General features: G+C 32.3%; 1 protein-coding gene across 33 annotated transcripts in view; it reads left to right on the top strand.

Moving 5' to 3' along the window:
- The window catches only part of LOC126745035 (basement membrane-specific heparan sulfate proteoglycan core protein), a 797,399-nt gene that overhangs the window by 664,797 nt on the left and 117,544 nt on the right, over positions 1-15,058 (top strand). For all 33 annotated transcript variants that reach the window (XM_050452691.1, XM_050452690.1, XM_050452699.1 and 30 more), the window contains 4 exons: positions 2,155-2,214; positions 12,105-12,332; positions 12,831-12,968; positions 13,028-13,270. In XM_050452691.1, the coding sequence (XP_050308648.1) occupies positions 2,155-2,214; positions 12,105-12,332; positions 12,831-12,968; positions 13,028-13,270 (669 nt within the window). The remainder of the gene's footprint in view (positions 1-2,154; positions 2,215-12,104; positions 12,333-12,830; positions 12,969-13,027; positions 13,271-15,058) is intronic.

The raw sequence follows: 15,058 nt of genomic DNA, 5'->3' as shown, positions 1-15,058 counted from the left end.
AAACTGTAGTGGGATTCCGTCTTGTTGGGCCACGTTTGGTATCTTTTTTATAGGTTTCTAAAAGATTGCAAGCAATTTGCCTTCTAAACTCAAGTTGATCAAGACTTCCTTCGTCTTTTCGGTGCAATTGCCAAGCGTTTTGAATAGCCATATCAATACCATGTACAACTAGAGGAAAGTACCATTTTTTTCCCCTTATAGAGATTCGATAAAGACTAATGTTTTGATCACTGCGGTCGACACCGCCCATGAAAGAATTGTACTGCTTTATAACATTTGGTTGAGAAACAAAAATGTGTGTTTTTTTCATTCTGGGAGAAGCGTTTCACTAGATGATGTAATGTTACTGAACAAAAGTTAGATGCGATCGTAACAACACTATTGTCATGCCAGCGACAAACCACAATTCCTGTGTCTTTATCTAGTCTATAATCGTATGTTCCTCTTTTCATTTTTTTAATAGCTGCTACTGGGATTAGGGGGCATTTTAGTGTATGATTGTCCCTTATTGTACCTGTACCGAAAATGCCTCTTGTTTTTAGTTCATTTAGCAGGTGCATGGATGAAAGGAAGTTATCAAAAAAAAAGGTGGAATCTCGTTTTTGGCCAACATGATTGAAGCACATCTGCATAGGATAAAACAACTGACGAACCAAGTCCTAAGTTTTTCTATAAAGCTGTTATCTGCGATGAATTGCCTTGATATGGTGTAAACCACACAATGTATCCTAGGCGAAGAGTACTCACCCAGAGTTTATAATCCCAGCGAATGGGTTTGTTTCGTATAAGTTGTTTCGTAGGGTGCCTTCCAAAACTTCCAAAAGATCTCCCACAAGCCAGGATGCGAATTTTAGTTTATCCGGAAATATTGAAGCATTGTTTTCTTGTATGCGTAGTTCAAAAAGAGGCATGTCTTCATCTGAATCCGATTCTTGAGCACGCTGATCTTGTTTATCAAAAATTAGCTCTACGTCATTCCTCAGCTGGCTTCCTGGTAAATGATCGATAGTTGTGACATCCTCATCTCCTGAGTCGCAATCTGTCACATCATCATTTGCATTGTCAGAAGGAAAAATAATTATACCATCAGGAAGCGTTGGAATCTCATCTGTCTCAAGTTCTGCAACTAACTCATGCAATTTTAACGGTTTCCTAAAAAAATATCAACATTGTAGTACATATTACTAGTGTCCTTTTCAAAGAACAAAACAAAAATGGTCGTACGCAAGAATGTAAAAAAAAACTCAAACCAATATTTACACTATAATTGCATTCAAGTAAATGAATTAACAAAATCATATTGCCTAAAGTGCTTATGTTTAATAAGTAATATAAAAACTTACTTCCAATCAGCGATATCCATGTTTCATAAAAAAAACAAAACAAAACAATGCAAAGCCGGTACGTAATAAAATTATGGTGCGAGCGACTGATGAAATCTTTAAATACATATGTTTGACAATAAATATCACAGGCGTCATCTATCAACGCTAAGTTAAAGTTATCGATATAACGACATTTTATCGATTGCCTTTTAAAAGGACAGTAGTAATATCTGGGTTAACCCATCTGTCATCTCTTCTTTACGAAACGGTTTAGGAAAAAAATTAACTTTTGTATATGCATTAGCTTATAGAACAATAATATCGAATATCTACTAGTAAATAATTAAATCACTGGTTGCTGGTTCGATCGTAATAGTTGCTGCACTCTTTTTAATTTTATTAATATTATTTTTATTTAAAGATATTAAAGTCACAAGAATTAAATTAAAAAACAGACCTGTTGGCCATAGGGACCGACCTTTTAGCCCAGTGGTAAAGTTACCATTAGCATTATTAAACCATTTAATTTTGGTATATCTCATCTTCTCTTAAAAATTATAATAAGTAAGCTAAAATTTATTTGTTTGTATACTTAATTACGGATAACGCATAGTATCCTACTCACACATAATGGCTCAGTTAATAACATTAACTGAGATTCATTTATATCTTCGTGAATACCAGCGACCATTATATGCTTATTAAATAATGTACTGATAATATACACTAACCGTAGTGAATTATAATTGCTTAAGGTTAATTTAATGATAATGATATACCATAAATATGTCTACCAAACTTTTTTTTAATTTAATCTTTTTTTATTTAGATGGTGATGCTAAGGGACTACAACTAAGAACTTACCCCAACCAACAAGATATCAGAGAAAGTAAGTACATATTTACTTTTACGCATTTTATGTTAATTTTAAATAAAAATTCATTAGCGATTATTTTTCTTCCTATTTATGTGTTCTTCTTATATGTTCACTAATATGTTTTTTTATCTTATGTATTGTCTTCTTCTATGGAACAGACAAATATAGATTAGGTAAGTTACCATTTCTCTCGCACACATTGGGAGAAGGCTTTTATCATGCCTATATCATTGAATTTAACCTTTTTACACACATTTTTGATGAATATTTACCCCTCATTTTTCTTTAACTTTAATTTGTTTTCTGTTTATAGCTTTTAAATATTTTTTTACTGATTTGATTGTAATTTAGTGAAAACTAAATTAAAATTATTGGTATAAAAAACATTAGAACCGATTCTAAGACATTGAAGGCAATATAGCTTTTTCTGTGAAAAATAATACTAATACTTAGCTGCTCCAATAAATCATTGCTTATCTGCTAAAAAATGATTGAAATGCTGCAGTATTTTTTAAAATAAATATTTAAATATATTACATTTTGTATATTATATAAGGCGTACTATGCAAATTGATGTTTATTTAAATTGAATATTTATACTATTTATTTATTTAAGGAATTACTTCCTTTTTTAATAGTAATTTTTAATAAATATTTGACTTAAGCGCATAACTTAAAGACACACCAACAGCAATTTAAATAATCCTATATTAACTGCACTTTAATAAATTAATGATGTTCTTTTTTCAAAAGCTGCCAGTGAGAACAATTAAATAAAATTCGAAGTGAATTTGGTCTTTTTAGTTTTTTGTTTTTAAGCTATTTTGTCGATAGGGGTTATATAAAATTACCTACGACAAACGTACTATTACCTAAAACAATTAGCATCCATTAACTAAAAATTAATGGATAAAAATTAATGGGCAAAATTAAAAGCCTCAAAGTTATTATTACATTGCTTTTATTTTTATTAAGAAATCTTTAAATTTCATTTTAAAATAAAATAATATAATACGGATTTACACTGAATTAAAAAATTTAAAAAAAATATACGCACATTCTTAATTTTGTTTTTTTATATTTTTGGTCTTTGGACTGAACAAACATCTACCTTTAGATGTATTTAGTGCATCTGCATTTTTTTATTTTCATACAGTGTCAATCGTTATTGTCAGGATTACTTCTGGCCCAATAGGTACGTCCTCTTGGCAAGTACATTTGTCATATTGGCTCCTGGATTCCCACTGTGCTCTTTTGAGGTTTATTACCTTTTCCGGGGAAATCATGCTTGGCATATGTGCTTGCATTATTTAACCAAAGCACTTCTTGTTTCTACTTTGTTACTGCTGGTAGCAGTTCTAACTTTAGCATTGTCTTGTCTACTAATTCTCTCTTAACCTAAAGCTTTTTTCTTACTGCAACACAGTTTAAAAATATCCTCTTTAAATCGTTCTAATGAGCCATTAGTGTGTCACATTTCTGTGTGCTTCTTCTTTGGAACGCTATTCTGTTATTCTCTTCGTGCATCCGTTATCTTGACATTCTTGCGAGGTAATCAGAATCTAGTGTTTTTTAAGCAATAGTAGGTAATTTTTGTTGTCTCTAAAGTAGTACCATATATTTTCGATTATAAAACCATATATGGTTTACAAGTTTCTCAATTCGTTTAATTTTTGTGTTTTAGTGTTTAATTTATATAACGTGTGAAACGAGTGGTGCAGGCTCTCTATCATACCTCTAGCCATTCTAGGTAAAGTTGACTGGCTGGTTAGTCCCCATAATCGAATACAGCCTGCCTTAAAGCCAATACATGTCTTGGTGCTTTCTTAAATCCACTCATAGATTTGAATTATAAAAGCAAGTCATCAGATAGTGAGGCAATAGATTTATTGCGGTTTCAAAGAAAAAGTCAGATTTCTATCCATTTGATTTTGTTTGGATTTTAGGTTCTGGTGTCGAAACTAGCCCCCTGGCTTTAACTAAATTAACCATATTTTGTCAATTATTATTGCCCGAGGAATGCTTAAAGCAGGTTATTGCAAAAACAATAATTGAACACTCACCACCATCTTTAATTTTGACATAACTGATTTTTTTTTAATAAAAATGTTAGAGAAACTTTTTAGCTATTATACGAAATTTAAAGAAAATGCAATTTTAAAATTTAAGATGGCAGTTACGTCCTCTGGTGGTCATTTTTAGAGTTTGAAAATATTTTCCATCGATTCATCATTAACGATTCACCTAATATTTTTTTTACTTCCAAATCATAGGACATAGGGTTTTCCCAAAATACTCAAATATACCTAAATAGAAGTTCCTTGACATACTTCTTCAACTCATCCAGCTTTTCGTTAAGGTCTAAGATAATGTTGCCATCCCTGTTTGTTATTTTTTTATTCCAGCAGCATCTTTGAGTTTCTCTTATTAGGGTCTAAATATTTGGGTTTTATATTTTTTAGCTTCTAAGATAATTCCAAGGTCTTGTTTATCATCCGTACTTTTATCTGATGATAAATCATTTCTTGACTGCTTAAATTCTGATCTGCTGATACTCGCAATAGGTGTTTTCGTTTTGATCGGTGTTTCTTAAGTGTTTGGCATATTCTCGAGGTTCAGTGACTGTATAGCTGGGTTGACCATCAATATAACGTTATCTCGTATTTCGGGATTATTAAGCAGCCTCATGTCTAACCTCAACACTGCTGATTTGGGTGTTTGTCCCTTGGGCTTAAGAATTAATACTTCTGTAATGGATGTTTTGACTACGCGTATGCTCTTCTTAAACCGTGTAGTCGATCCGATTTCTCACTACACTATCAGCGTTTGAATCCCATGTATACAATCTTCTTGCTGGCAATTGTAATAAGGTATTGGTGATGACGAAACTATGCTCCACGCAAAAGTGTATTAAGCAGTAACCGCGTTTATTTCCTAAACCTAATTCATACCTTTCGACCATCCGCCCGCATTTATCCCTTCCGACTTTTCCGTTAAAGTATCCTAATAGTCTATTTAAATCTGGGTTTTTACATGCCATGAGTGCTAAATAGTTATAATAGATCAACATATTGTTCGTTATCATCACAAGTTGGTGCCTATGCTTGAATAATGACTCAGGTTGTTCTCATTTGCCCGGTTTTGAAGCCTCTGCTTTTCTTCGACAGTGTTATGAGCCTTGCCTTCTTCAATAGACGTTCCATGTTGCTATTTTCAGCTTTTTGGCCTTTTGACCATTTCTCACATTTTGCTGGACACCCTATTGGCAAGCGTATTCGCCATTTCGTTTCCTGGATTCCCACTGTGGCCTTTTGATGGTTATTTCATTTTCCGACAAGATCATGTTTGGCATATGTATGTACTATTTAACCAAAGCACTTCTTGGTTCTTTTCTGTTAAATTGTTAATGGTGCATGATTTCGCTAGTAGTTTTTTAATTCGTTTAAGTCTTTTATGCTATAACTTGTCGAACGAGTTGTGCGTTTCTATCATAGATATAAAGTTTATCGCAAGAAAATCGAGTCGCTATATTCGGAGGCCGCCTGGCTTAGAGCCAGTGCTTCTTTTCATGCCTAACTTAAAAGCTTACAACATCCCACTTACGATCAGTCGGGCTACTGTAATGTAATATTGGGAAGCAAGTTAGGACTCATCAGATTATTATAGATAATGATGATTCTTATTGCAATAATTGACGTGATTCTTAATTTCGTAATACGTATTACGTAATAACTTCTGTAATACGTAGTAAAAAAAGTAAGGGAGACCGGGGACAATTAAAGCAATTTCAAAATATTAATTTTTTTCTTTTAGAGAAATTCATATTTACAGCTAAACAATTTTTTACAAGGACATTTATTAATTCCTTGTATATTTTAAATCAGGTTATTTTACTTATTATATAATGCCTGTAAGATATTAAAGGACATATAGCCTTGTATATTGTTTCAATTGTCCCGGAGATGGGGATAGTTTAAACACATACCAGGGACAGTTGAAACACCATTAAGAATAAACAAAAAAACATTGATACATATAATTTTTACACTTAAATAAAACCAAATTTTTTATTCAAAAGTTTTAAACAACATAATAATTATCCTAATGCTGAGATAAAGATAAATTAGCAAAGTAGAATATTTATTCTGACATGCAGTTATGACAGATATACAAATCTTCTTGACGAGTGCATTCTACATGTGACCATTGGTGGCAATCAATGCATTGCACCCATTTTTCCCCTGAACGGCTATTTCTATACGATTCCAAACATACTAGACAAAAACAGTCTTCATTGTCACTGCTGCTATCGTCCTGACTAATCTGTTGACGAGTTTTTTTGGACACTGGCGTTTTTGATGTATTTTTTGGATCACCAATTTTTTTTCACTTTCTTCTTTTTTCTTGCTTCATATTCTTGTTGAATAGCATCTTTTTCTGATGTGTCCGTATAAATGGTGGATTTTCTACTTTTGCGTTTCCCTGTAGTTTTCCGAGGAAGAGCTTTTGGTAACGGCCTTATTAGCTCAGGTGAAAACACATCCAAAGAGAGGTTAGCTCTGTTTAACGATGCTGGGGATGTCATAAATTATCATCGTTTTGCCTGGGTTGTTTCTCATCCAAGAATCGCAAGTTGAATTTACAGCTTTTTTAAATGGACCATAAATCGATCGATCCAAAGGTTGTAGTTTATGTGAACAGTGTGGGGAAATGAGAGGACAACAATGCCGTTTTCTTTGCAAAAGTCCAAGCATGGTATGCTTACATGAGATTGATTGTTATCTATTAAAAGAAAAACTTTATTTTCAATTGAACTGTTGGTATGTTTTTGAAAGTGTCTTAAGTATAGCAAGAATTCATCTTCTTGCATCCATCCACTAGCATTTCCTGCTCCAATGCACCCAGGTGGACCGTCACGAACGAACTGATCCTGATATCTTAATCTTGGAAGGATAAAGATTGGTGGGATGCTATTTCTAATTGCATTAACCGCTATAGCCACTGTAACCAAAGTGCCACGTTCTCCTGATGTAAGTGCCCCTACCTGTTTGCGTCCCTTTTCTGCTACGATTTTAGCAGGTTTTTGTACCGTCGTAACACTGGTTTCGTCTATATTATAAATGCCCTTCGCTTGGAATTTATATCTGTCTATTACCGTGGCAAGATTGTCAAAGAAAAGTTGTACATTTGTCGGGTTAAAACTGGTCGCTCTTGAAAGGCTTGTAGCCTGGGGACAACGGATTGATAGTTCAGGATTACGTTTCATAAACCCGAAAAACCAATCTTCTCCTCTCAATGAGTTTTTAGTCCATAAATTCGGCATATTCAATGAATATTTTATGGCTATTTGGTAGGCCAGTTTACGTATTATTTTTGGCGATAGACCGTAAAATATTTAAGATGTCTTTGTTATGTATTTAACAATAGATTTTTCCTGCTCAACGTTAAATACTCGTCGTACGCACCTATATCCCATTGTTATAGTTTCACTGGACCCTTGTTCAATAAATTCTTTCTTTTTCTTAATAAATCTGCCTAATGTAACATGATTCAGTTCAAACAAATCTGCCGCAGACCTTACGGATGCTCCATCTGCAGTAACCTCCCTATACGCATTTTTGTAAACCAAGTTGGATTTGGTACCTCTATTTGTTTTCCTGACCCTTTCACGTGGCATTCTATAATAAAATAATAGCCCTTAGAGAGTTTGTTACAATCAGTTAATCAGTTTACGCAAAAATAATACCAAAAGCCTTCTATGAATTATGTTTCAACCGTCCCCGTAAAATTATTTACATCTTGTTTCAATTGTCCCTTTCGTTTTTTGGTAAAATATTATTTTTCTTTATACTCTTTTATTAAAACTAACAAGTTTAGGCTGCTAAACCTTAGCAAAATACATAAAAAAATTGATTCAAAACAAAAAAGTGGTGTATTTACACTTATAAATTTCTTGTTTCCACACTTTTTAGGTGAAACGTAAAAATTACTTTGTTGACATAAAATAAGAGAGCCGAGCGCAAACACACCCACTTTGCTCAACTGCTAGTTTCACACTGTCGAGCAGAAATGTGGAATTAGTTAAACGTTGTGAGGCTGCGTACACGAGTTTTTACATTCGCGTCTAAAAAAAATGACGACTGTTTCAATTGTCCCCGGTCTCCTCTACTTACTTAGTAAAAGTATCAAGATTTTGAAGACGAGACAATTTGATTTTTTTCTATATTTTTAAACAGTTTTTCCTTTAGATATTGGTCACTAGATAAAAATATGTTTTTATATGGTGCTATGATAACATATGGGTCTTTAGGTGAGTGGCACTCTCCAATTTGCTATTCGTCTTTGATAAAAGGCCTATTAATCTTCCAGTTTTGTGTCCAGTTCAATTATTGCCAGTGCTATTTCCAATTTAGTCCTTACTGTCTAACGACTCCCTTTTTCCACGGTTTAAATTAGATTTTCTCTTTTTCTATGACTCCACTATTGGGATTGATCGACAGTGCATTATCCTTGCACCAAGTGTCCACTATTCTGAATGCACTATAGATCATATCACTGAGAGTTCGTTCGAATTAACTAACAATATTAATAGTTATACATCTTCGGCGTTTCTTACTACGAGTATTTCTTCTTAGTATGCTACTCACTACTGTAATCCATAGTAAAGGAAAAAGTATTAAATGTTGCTCTGTCAAAGCTCCTTTAAAATCTAAAAACTTGGCTAGGCACTATAATTCTTTTGAGGACAAGGCTAGTTCTATCCTTTTACCAAACCAATAAAGCGCTGCCTACTAAGTTGACTTGCATGAATATTTTACCTAGTAAAATATCCCTCTAATGTGTTTTATCATGAAATATGGTAATCTTATTATATGGTTTGGGGCCAGAGTAGCCTTTCTTTTCCAATTTTAGTATGAAGGTGACTCCCAGTTAAATATTTAAAAATTGTAAAAATATTATTCTATATATAAACACTTACTGTACTACCTATGTCTAAATAATTATATGTATATTTTGTGCTTTCAATTGAATATTGTATATATGTACGTATATGTAAATATAGGGTGAAAGAGTATCGATTATATGAAAAAGATGGCTAGAGTAGATTTTAATAATTTGGTAATGTATGTAGGAGATATGCAGGTAAAATGTTATGTCATGAACATAATATATCTTCTATATACCCTTGGAAAAAAATTGATTCCCGAACAGAAAATAAAGAATGGTAATCGATGTCTAATACATAAATTACTGCATTAAATAAGTAAATATAGGTCTTTGAGAGCATGATAACTAGAATATTTGAATAAATACTACATAGATAAGGAGTTTTATGGTAATTGGGAAATAAAAAAGCAGGAATTATATATGTGGGTGCCTGAAAGTGCGGAAATAAATAAACTTAGTAGAAGATAGCTATCATCCAATGCATTGTCGAAAACTGCACTAAAACCCACGGAAAAAGAAAGAAAATTTGAGTTTCATTGCAGACTCACAACAGAAATGAAAATAATCCGATATATTAGTGCAAATGTGTAATAACAAACTGGACCCAGAAGAAATACTCATAGAGGCAGCCAAGGAACGTAAAACTACGTAATTATCGGACCGATGTAGAGTACAGAGGTACTAACATATGTGGATTAAGTATAGATGCAGCTAACTTATTTTTGAACGTATTAACGAACTACAATGGTGAAAAAAAACCAGAGCGAAGTTAACTAATTATTCTATTACCACTATCATTAGTATTATCTTAATATGCACTAAAAAAATATCGTGGAATTAACCAACTAGTAGGCTGGAATGGGAGTACTCTTGATTCTTTTCACGCTGAGAATATTAACTCAGGTCATTATCATAAAAGAGTGTGTTAATTACAATACAGATTAATAAAACTAGATCTTTTTCATACATAATTTACTATGAAAAACAATAATAATAATAATAATAATAATAATAATAATAATAATAATAATAATAATAATAATAATAATATTAATAATAATAATAATAATAATAATAATAATAAATGTCTTTATTAAGAACAATACAATTTCAAGAGGAAAAGTACATTTCTCAAAAGGCGAAGTCTAGCTGACTTTAAGGCCAGCTACTCAACATTAACCCTAAAATTTTTCAAATTAACTAGATTAATTAATAAATTTTATTTAACAATTTTTAAATATTTTTTCAATTAACAATAATTAATAAATAGGATATAATCTAATAGCATAATATTAACAGGCTATACCTCAACAATGTCTTACTGAGAACTAAAAAGTATTTCTTTAATTTTTTTGCGAAATGTAAAAAAAGTTTGATATACAATGATACTATATTATATGTAAAACAACGTTGAAAAATTGCCTTTAAAATCACATTTTAAAGGCAAATATCATCAAAAAATACTGATACGAAACATTAAGCCACTGGAGCTGATTACTCTTGTGCGAAATATGGTCGATTTTTTAAAAGTTGTAAATAAATCTACCGCAATTATTTTGGATTATTTGCAATCGTTGTCTGTCTACAAAACTTAAACATGGATAATATAAAATTAGGCAGTAGTATACTTCGGACAAAACATAAGACTCGCAAAGCTTTTTCCGAACTTTAAAATTTAAAATATGTTTGTTCGCATACAGTACCTTTAGTGATAAGTAGCAGGCCTTGCATAAGTTAGATATATGTTGGGAAAATTTAAATTAAACCCAAACACCCAAATTTCTGAAAGCCTCAGTGAACTTCACCACTCATTTTAAAGTTAAGGTATTCCTTTAAAAACTCAGAATGTTGCATAGAGGAGAAAAGTAAAACTTTAGTCTTCCCTGCATTTAAAAATAAGTTGTGTTTCTGCTGTATACGGTGATTTTTCTATGGTCCGAGTTAACATTTGTTTCAGTTTCATTATATTCCAACGGATCAAAAGTATAAATAAGCTGTGTATCATCGGCATAACTTTGAGTTTAGGAAAATTCAACAGCTTTGCTAAAATCAAAAGTATACAGCAATAATAATAGTGGCCCTAGAATGGAGCCAGACATAACTTCTGCACAATCTGATTCACCAGCGAGAATTCTAACAAATTGCTTTCTATTACTTAGATAGTTTTCAAAAAAACTTAAGTTAAGGAATTAGTAAATCATGGTCTACGCAGTCAAATGCTCTAGAAAAATCAAGCAATATTAAAATAGCAGCCATTCCGCTATCCAGACCCTTGAATATAATGAATATAATATAATATTACTTTATATCCGTGACATAAAGTAATATTGTGACTGTTCTATATCCTGGGCGAAATCCAGACTGATTTCTAGACAATAACCCATTCTCATTTACATACCCAAAAAATTGATTGTAAATAACCAACAATGTTCTTAAAGAGAAAATTTGAGGGCCAAACAGAGTCGAGTACCAGGCATACCTTGAATGTTAATTAAAAGCAGTAGCTATGTTTAAAAAAAGCAATGACAAATCAATTGAAAACGTAATACACTCTTTCTTAGGGTAAATTATATATTATTGAAAACTCGATATTTACCATTTAGTATCTAATGTATATTAACAATTATTAATCGCACATAGTTTAAAAGACTGTATATATTTATATAATATAACTTCTTATTTTTTACATATATTTATATAACTTAACTTTAATTTTTTTTAACAAGTCATCATTACTTTTAAAATGCCCATAGAAATTTTCCGTTTCTATCTACCAGATAATTCTATGGCTTTGGCTACTATAACTAGTTTCTTAGTCGATACTATACCCTATTAAAGTAGTACATCGAACAACAAATCCTAATATCCATAAACTAGTATAATATTTTCTTAACCACCCATGAGAAAACCGTATCGTAGTGAGTTTTCATAATCTAAAAGAATAACTCTTCTAGATCAAGAAGTAGTATTCCAATGCCGTGACGAAGGCGAAAATCGTGCCAGAGTCGAGTGGAGAAGAGCCAACGGTCTGCCATTGCCTGAAGGATCCAGGGACATCAACGGAAGATTGGAAATGCCAAACATCAGATTGGAACATGGCGGTACTTACGTTTGTGTTGCCAAGGATTATCCGCCAGGTACTCCTGGTGCTGAAGTAGATGTCCAATTGCACGTCGAAAAAAGTAAGTTCTAACTTCTAACTCCTCTTACAAGCAACCATAATATTTATGTATTTAAAAGCATCTAGGGGACCTAAACATCAGTCTCCTATTTTAAAATATGGGATATGGGCTCCTTTAGATACTCAGTATCATGGTACAGGTAAAGATATATCAACTGTACCAATAATTGCAAATGTATTAACTGTTGGTTTATTTACTTTTTGCTTTCCTATATTATTATTGGTAAGTACTAATTAACACGAACCTTCTTATGTGATACTCTTAAAGCAAAGTGTTTTATATTAAGCGAAGATGTATGACATCCATTTAAGTTCTGCCTAAAAAGCTATCAGCCATTGATTAATTAAACTTATTATAAACATGAGCCTAAAAAGAGGGTGAATTTTGAGAACCATAAATCGAATACTTGTATTTAAATTCAATATTAAGTGACCAGTTTCAACTTTGTGGGTATATTGTCCCATTTAAGTTTTTAAGCCACTTTTCTATTTTATTTAGCTCCCACCATTTACGTACCCCCACCAGTAAACTGTTACGTTAACGAATCAACATGTGGAAATGGAGAGTGCATACCTAGAAACAAAGTCTGCGATGGCACGTTTGATTGTAGTGACGGATCAGATGAGATTAGATGCCGTAAGTAAAATACTAACGATATCCTGGCGAACATTAGTGATTAATTAAATCTTTTTCAGAGGCCCAATGCGAACCAAACGAATTTAGGTGTGACAACAAAAAATGCGTCTTGGCAGTCTGGAAATGCGATGGGCAAGATGATTGTGGAGACGGCTCCGATGAACGCAACTGCGCACAACCCAAACCCGGACAAAAATGCAGTCCTCAGCAGTTTACTTGTTTGAACGAACAGTGCATTCCGAGATCGTTCCATTGTGATGGACAGCCAGACTGTATTGATCGTAGCGACGAAATTGGATGCAGTAAGTACAACTATATTTACACGAATTGATTTAGCTAGATTCATATAACTTAAATAAATTTGAGACAATGCAATGCGTCGTTCAGCCTTTTAGATGTTGACACCTTGGTCAATATTTTTCTAAAAGTGTGTTGTAAGACAGACCAATTTCTTTGTAACCTGTGAACCCACAGGTTAGGGCAGATGAGGGCATGCAGGCACTAAGAATATCAGGTTATATATACACCTTTTCTTATTGACACTTTCTGCCTTCCATCTAGTCCAATTTTCAAAACTCCTTCACTTTCGATACCTTTACTTATTGATTGCGTATTGTATAGGGCTTGTTAAAACATACATCGTAAACGAAAAATTCTTTTTTACTACTAGCAAAAAAAAATATTTTTATGGAATGCATTTTACTTTCTATTGAGGCCTGCGAGCTTTTAAAAAAACACATATTTTATTTATATATTTATTATGTTGATTATAAGCTATTGTTGACAACAATTAGCCTTTTCGCTCTTGCACACAGAAGAATTTATTGTGATACACTAATTGGGTTTAAATTAATTAATGGTCAGCTAAATGGTAATCAGGTTTTATTTAAATTTGATTTTATCAACTATTGTTCAGTATTTGCTTTTATTGTACAAACTAGGCTAGAAAAAAAGAAAATGCATAGAAATCTATTTTTTATTTAATGAATTTCATTTTTCGAGTTTTGTGCATTTTGTTATTAATATTAACCCTTATTCTCTCTTTATTAAGAATAATAAAATCAATAGTATGAGATCATAAAAAAACACTAGAGCGTGAATTGTTCCAAGACAGTTCGTAGTGTTAATGTTTTGGTATCGTTTCTGATAAATACACCTTTACATTACTACTCATATTCAAATTGGTTTAATATTATTATTCAACAATCCTTAAGGATTAAATCGACGTGGTGACTGCAACATGTTGTATGTCGTTTAAAGTATAGTTTTCCGGAGACCCAAATGTGTATTACTTTTTTCTAATTAAGACATATAATTTTAATCACGTAGAGTATAATAAAATTATCTTACATGAAAATAGTTGCAATAGGTAAACAATACTGACAGATTTGTTTTTATGAAGAAAAATGATATACCACCATTTGCTACTTTACTTTGATACTTAATGGATAGATACACCCAATTGAGATGAGGACAGTAAAAAACAAAAATAAAGGAATAAACGCATATCAAATTTTTATTAAAAACATTCATCAACTCATCGTACCGTTCAGTGTGTGTGTATAATTTGACCTAGTCGGTCGTGTGTTAATCTTTTTAAGGTATATTTTACGCTTTACTCTAAGGTCTTTTTGTAATTTTGTCTTATTAAATTAATTTTTAGGTCTGATGATGCTCTTAAGAGCGAAACACGTGTCATCACTTTGACTCATAAAATAAAATTTTCGAGACCGAGATTTTGTGTTGTTGTCCTTTGATTAATTTTTTCCTGCAAGCCTGGGCTTTGGATTTTTTTGCCTTTTCCAATAATTACAATTTAAGTCTCGCCCTCTATACCTTTTTTGCTATGTTGTATCCTGTCTCTTGTATTCAATGGATAGTCTCTCCTTATTTAAATCAGATTCTTTTTCATATTCACTCTCAAAGGACTGATAGCCCTCCTCACATCCTGAGCTAAACGATTCTCCGGGCTGAACAGTTTCACTATTCACTGATAGCGAATTCATGATGAAACTTAGTTGCAGTAAGGTTATCTTTAGTTTTTCGCTAGCTGTAGTATATTCCTGCTGATATGATGTAGAAACATCGTT

The sequence above is a fragment of the Anthonomus grandis genome, chromosome 15 (genome assembly GCF_022605725.1).
Source record: "Anthonomus grandis grandis chromosome 15, icAntGran1.3, whole genome shotgun sequence".
In the NCBI taxonomy this organism is placed as follows: domain Eukaryota; kingdom Metazoa; phylum Arthropoda; class Insecta; order Coleoptera; family Curculionidae; genus Anthonomus; species Anthonomus grandis.
This window is presented reverse-complemented; position numbering and strand designations above follow the sequence as displayed.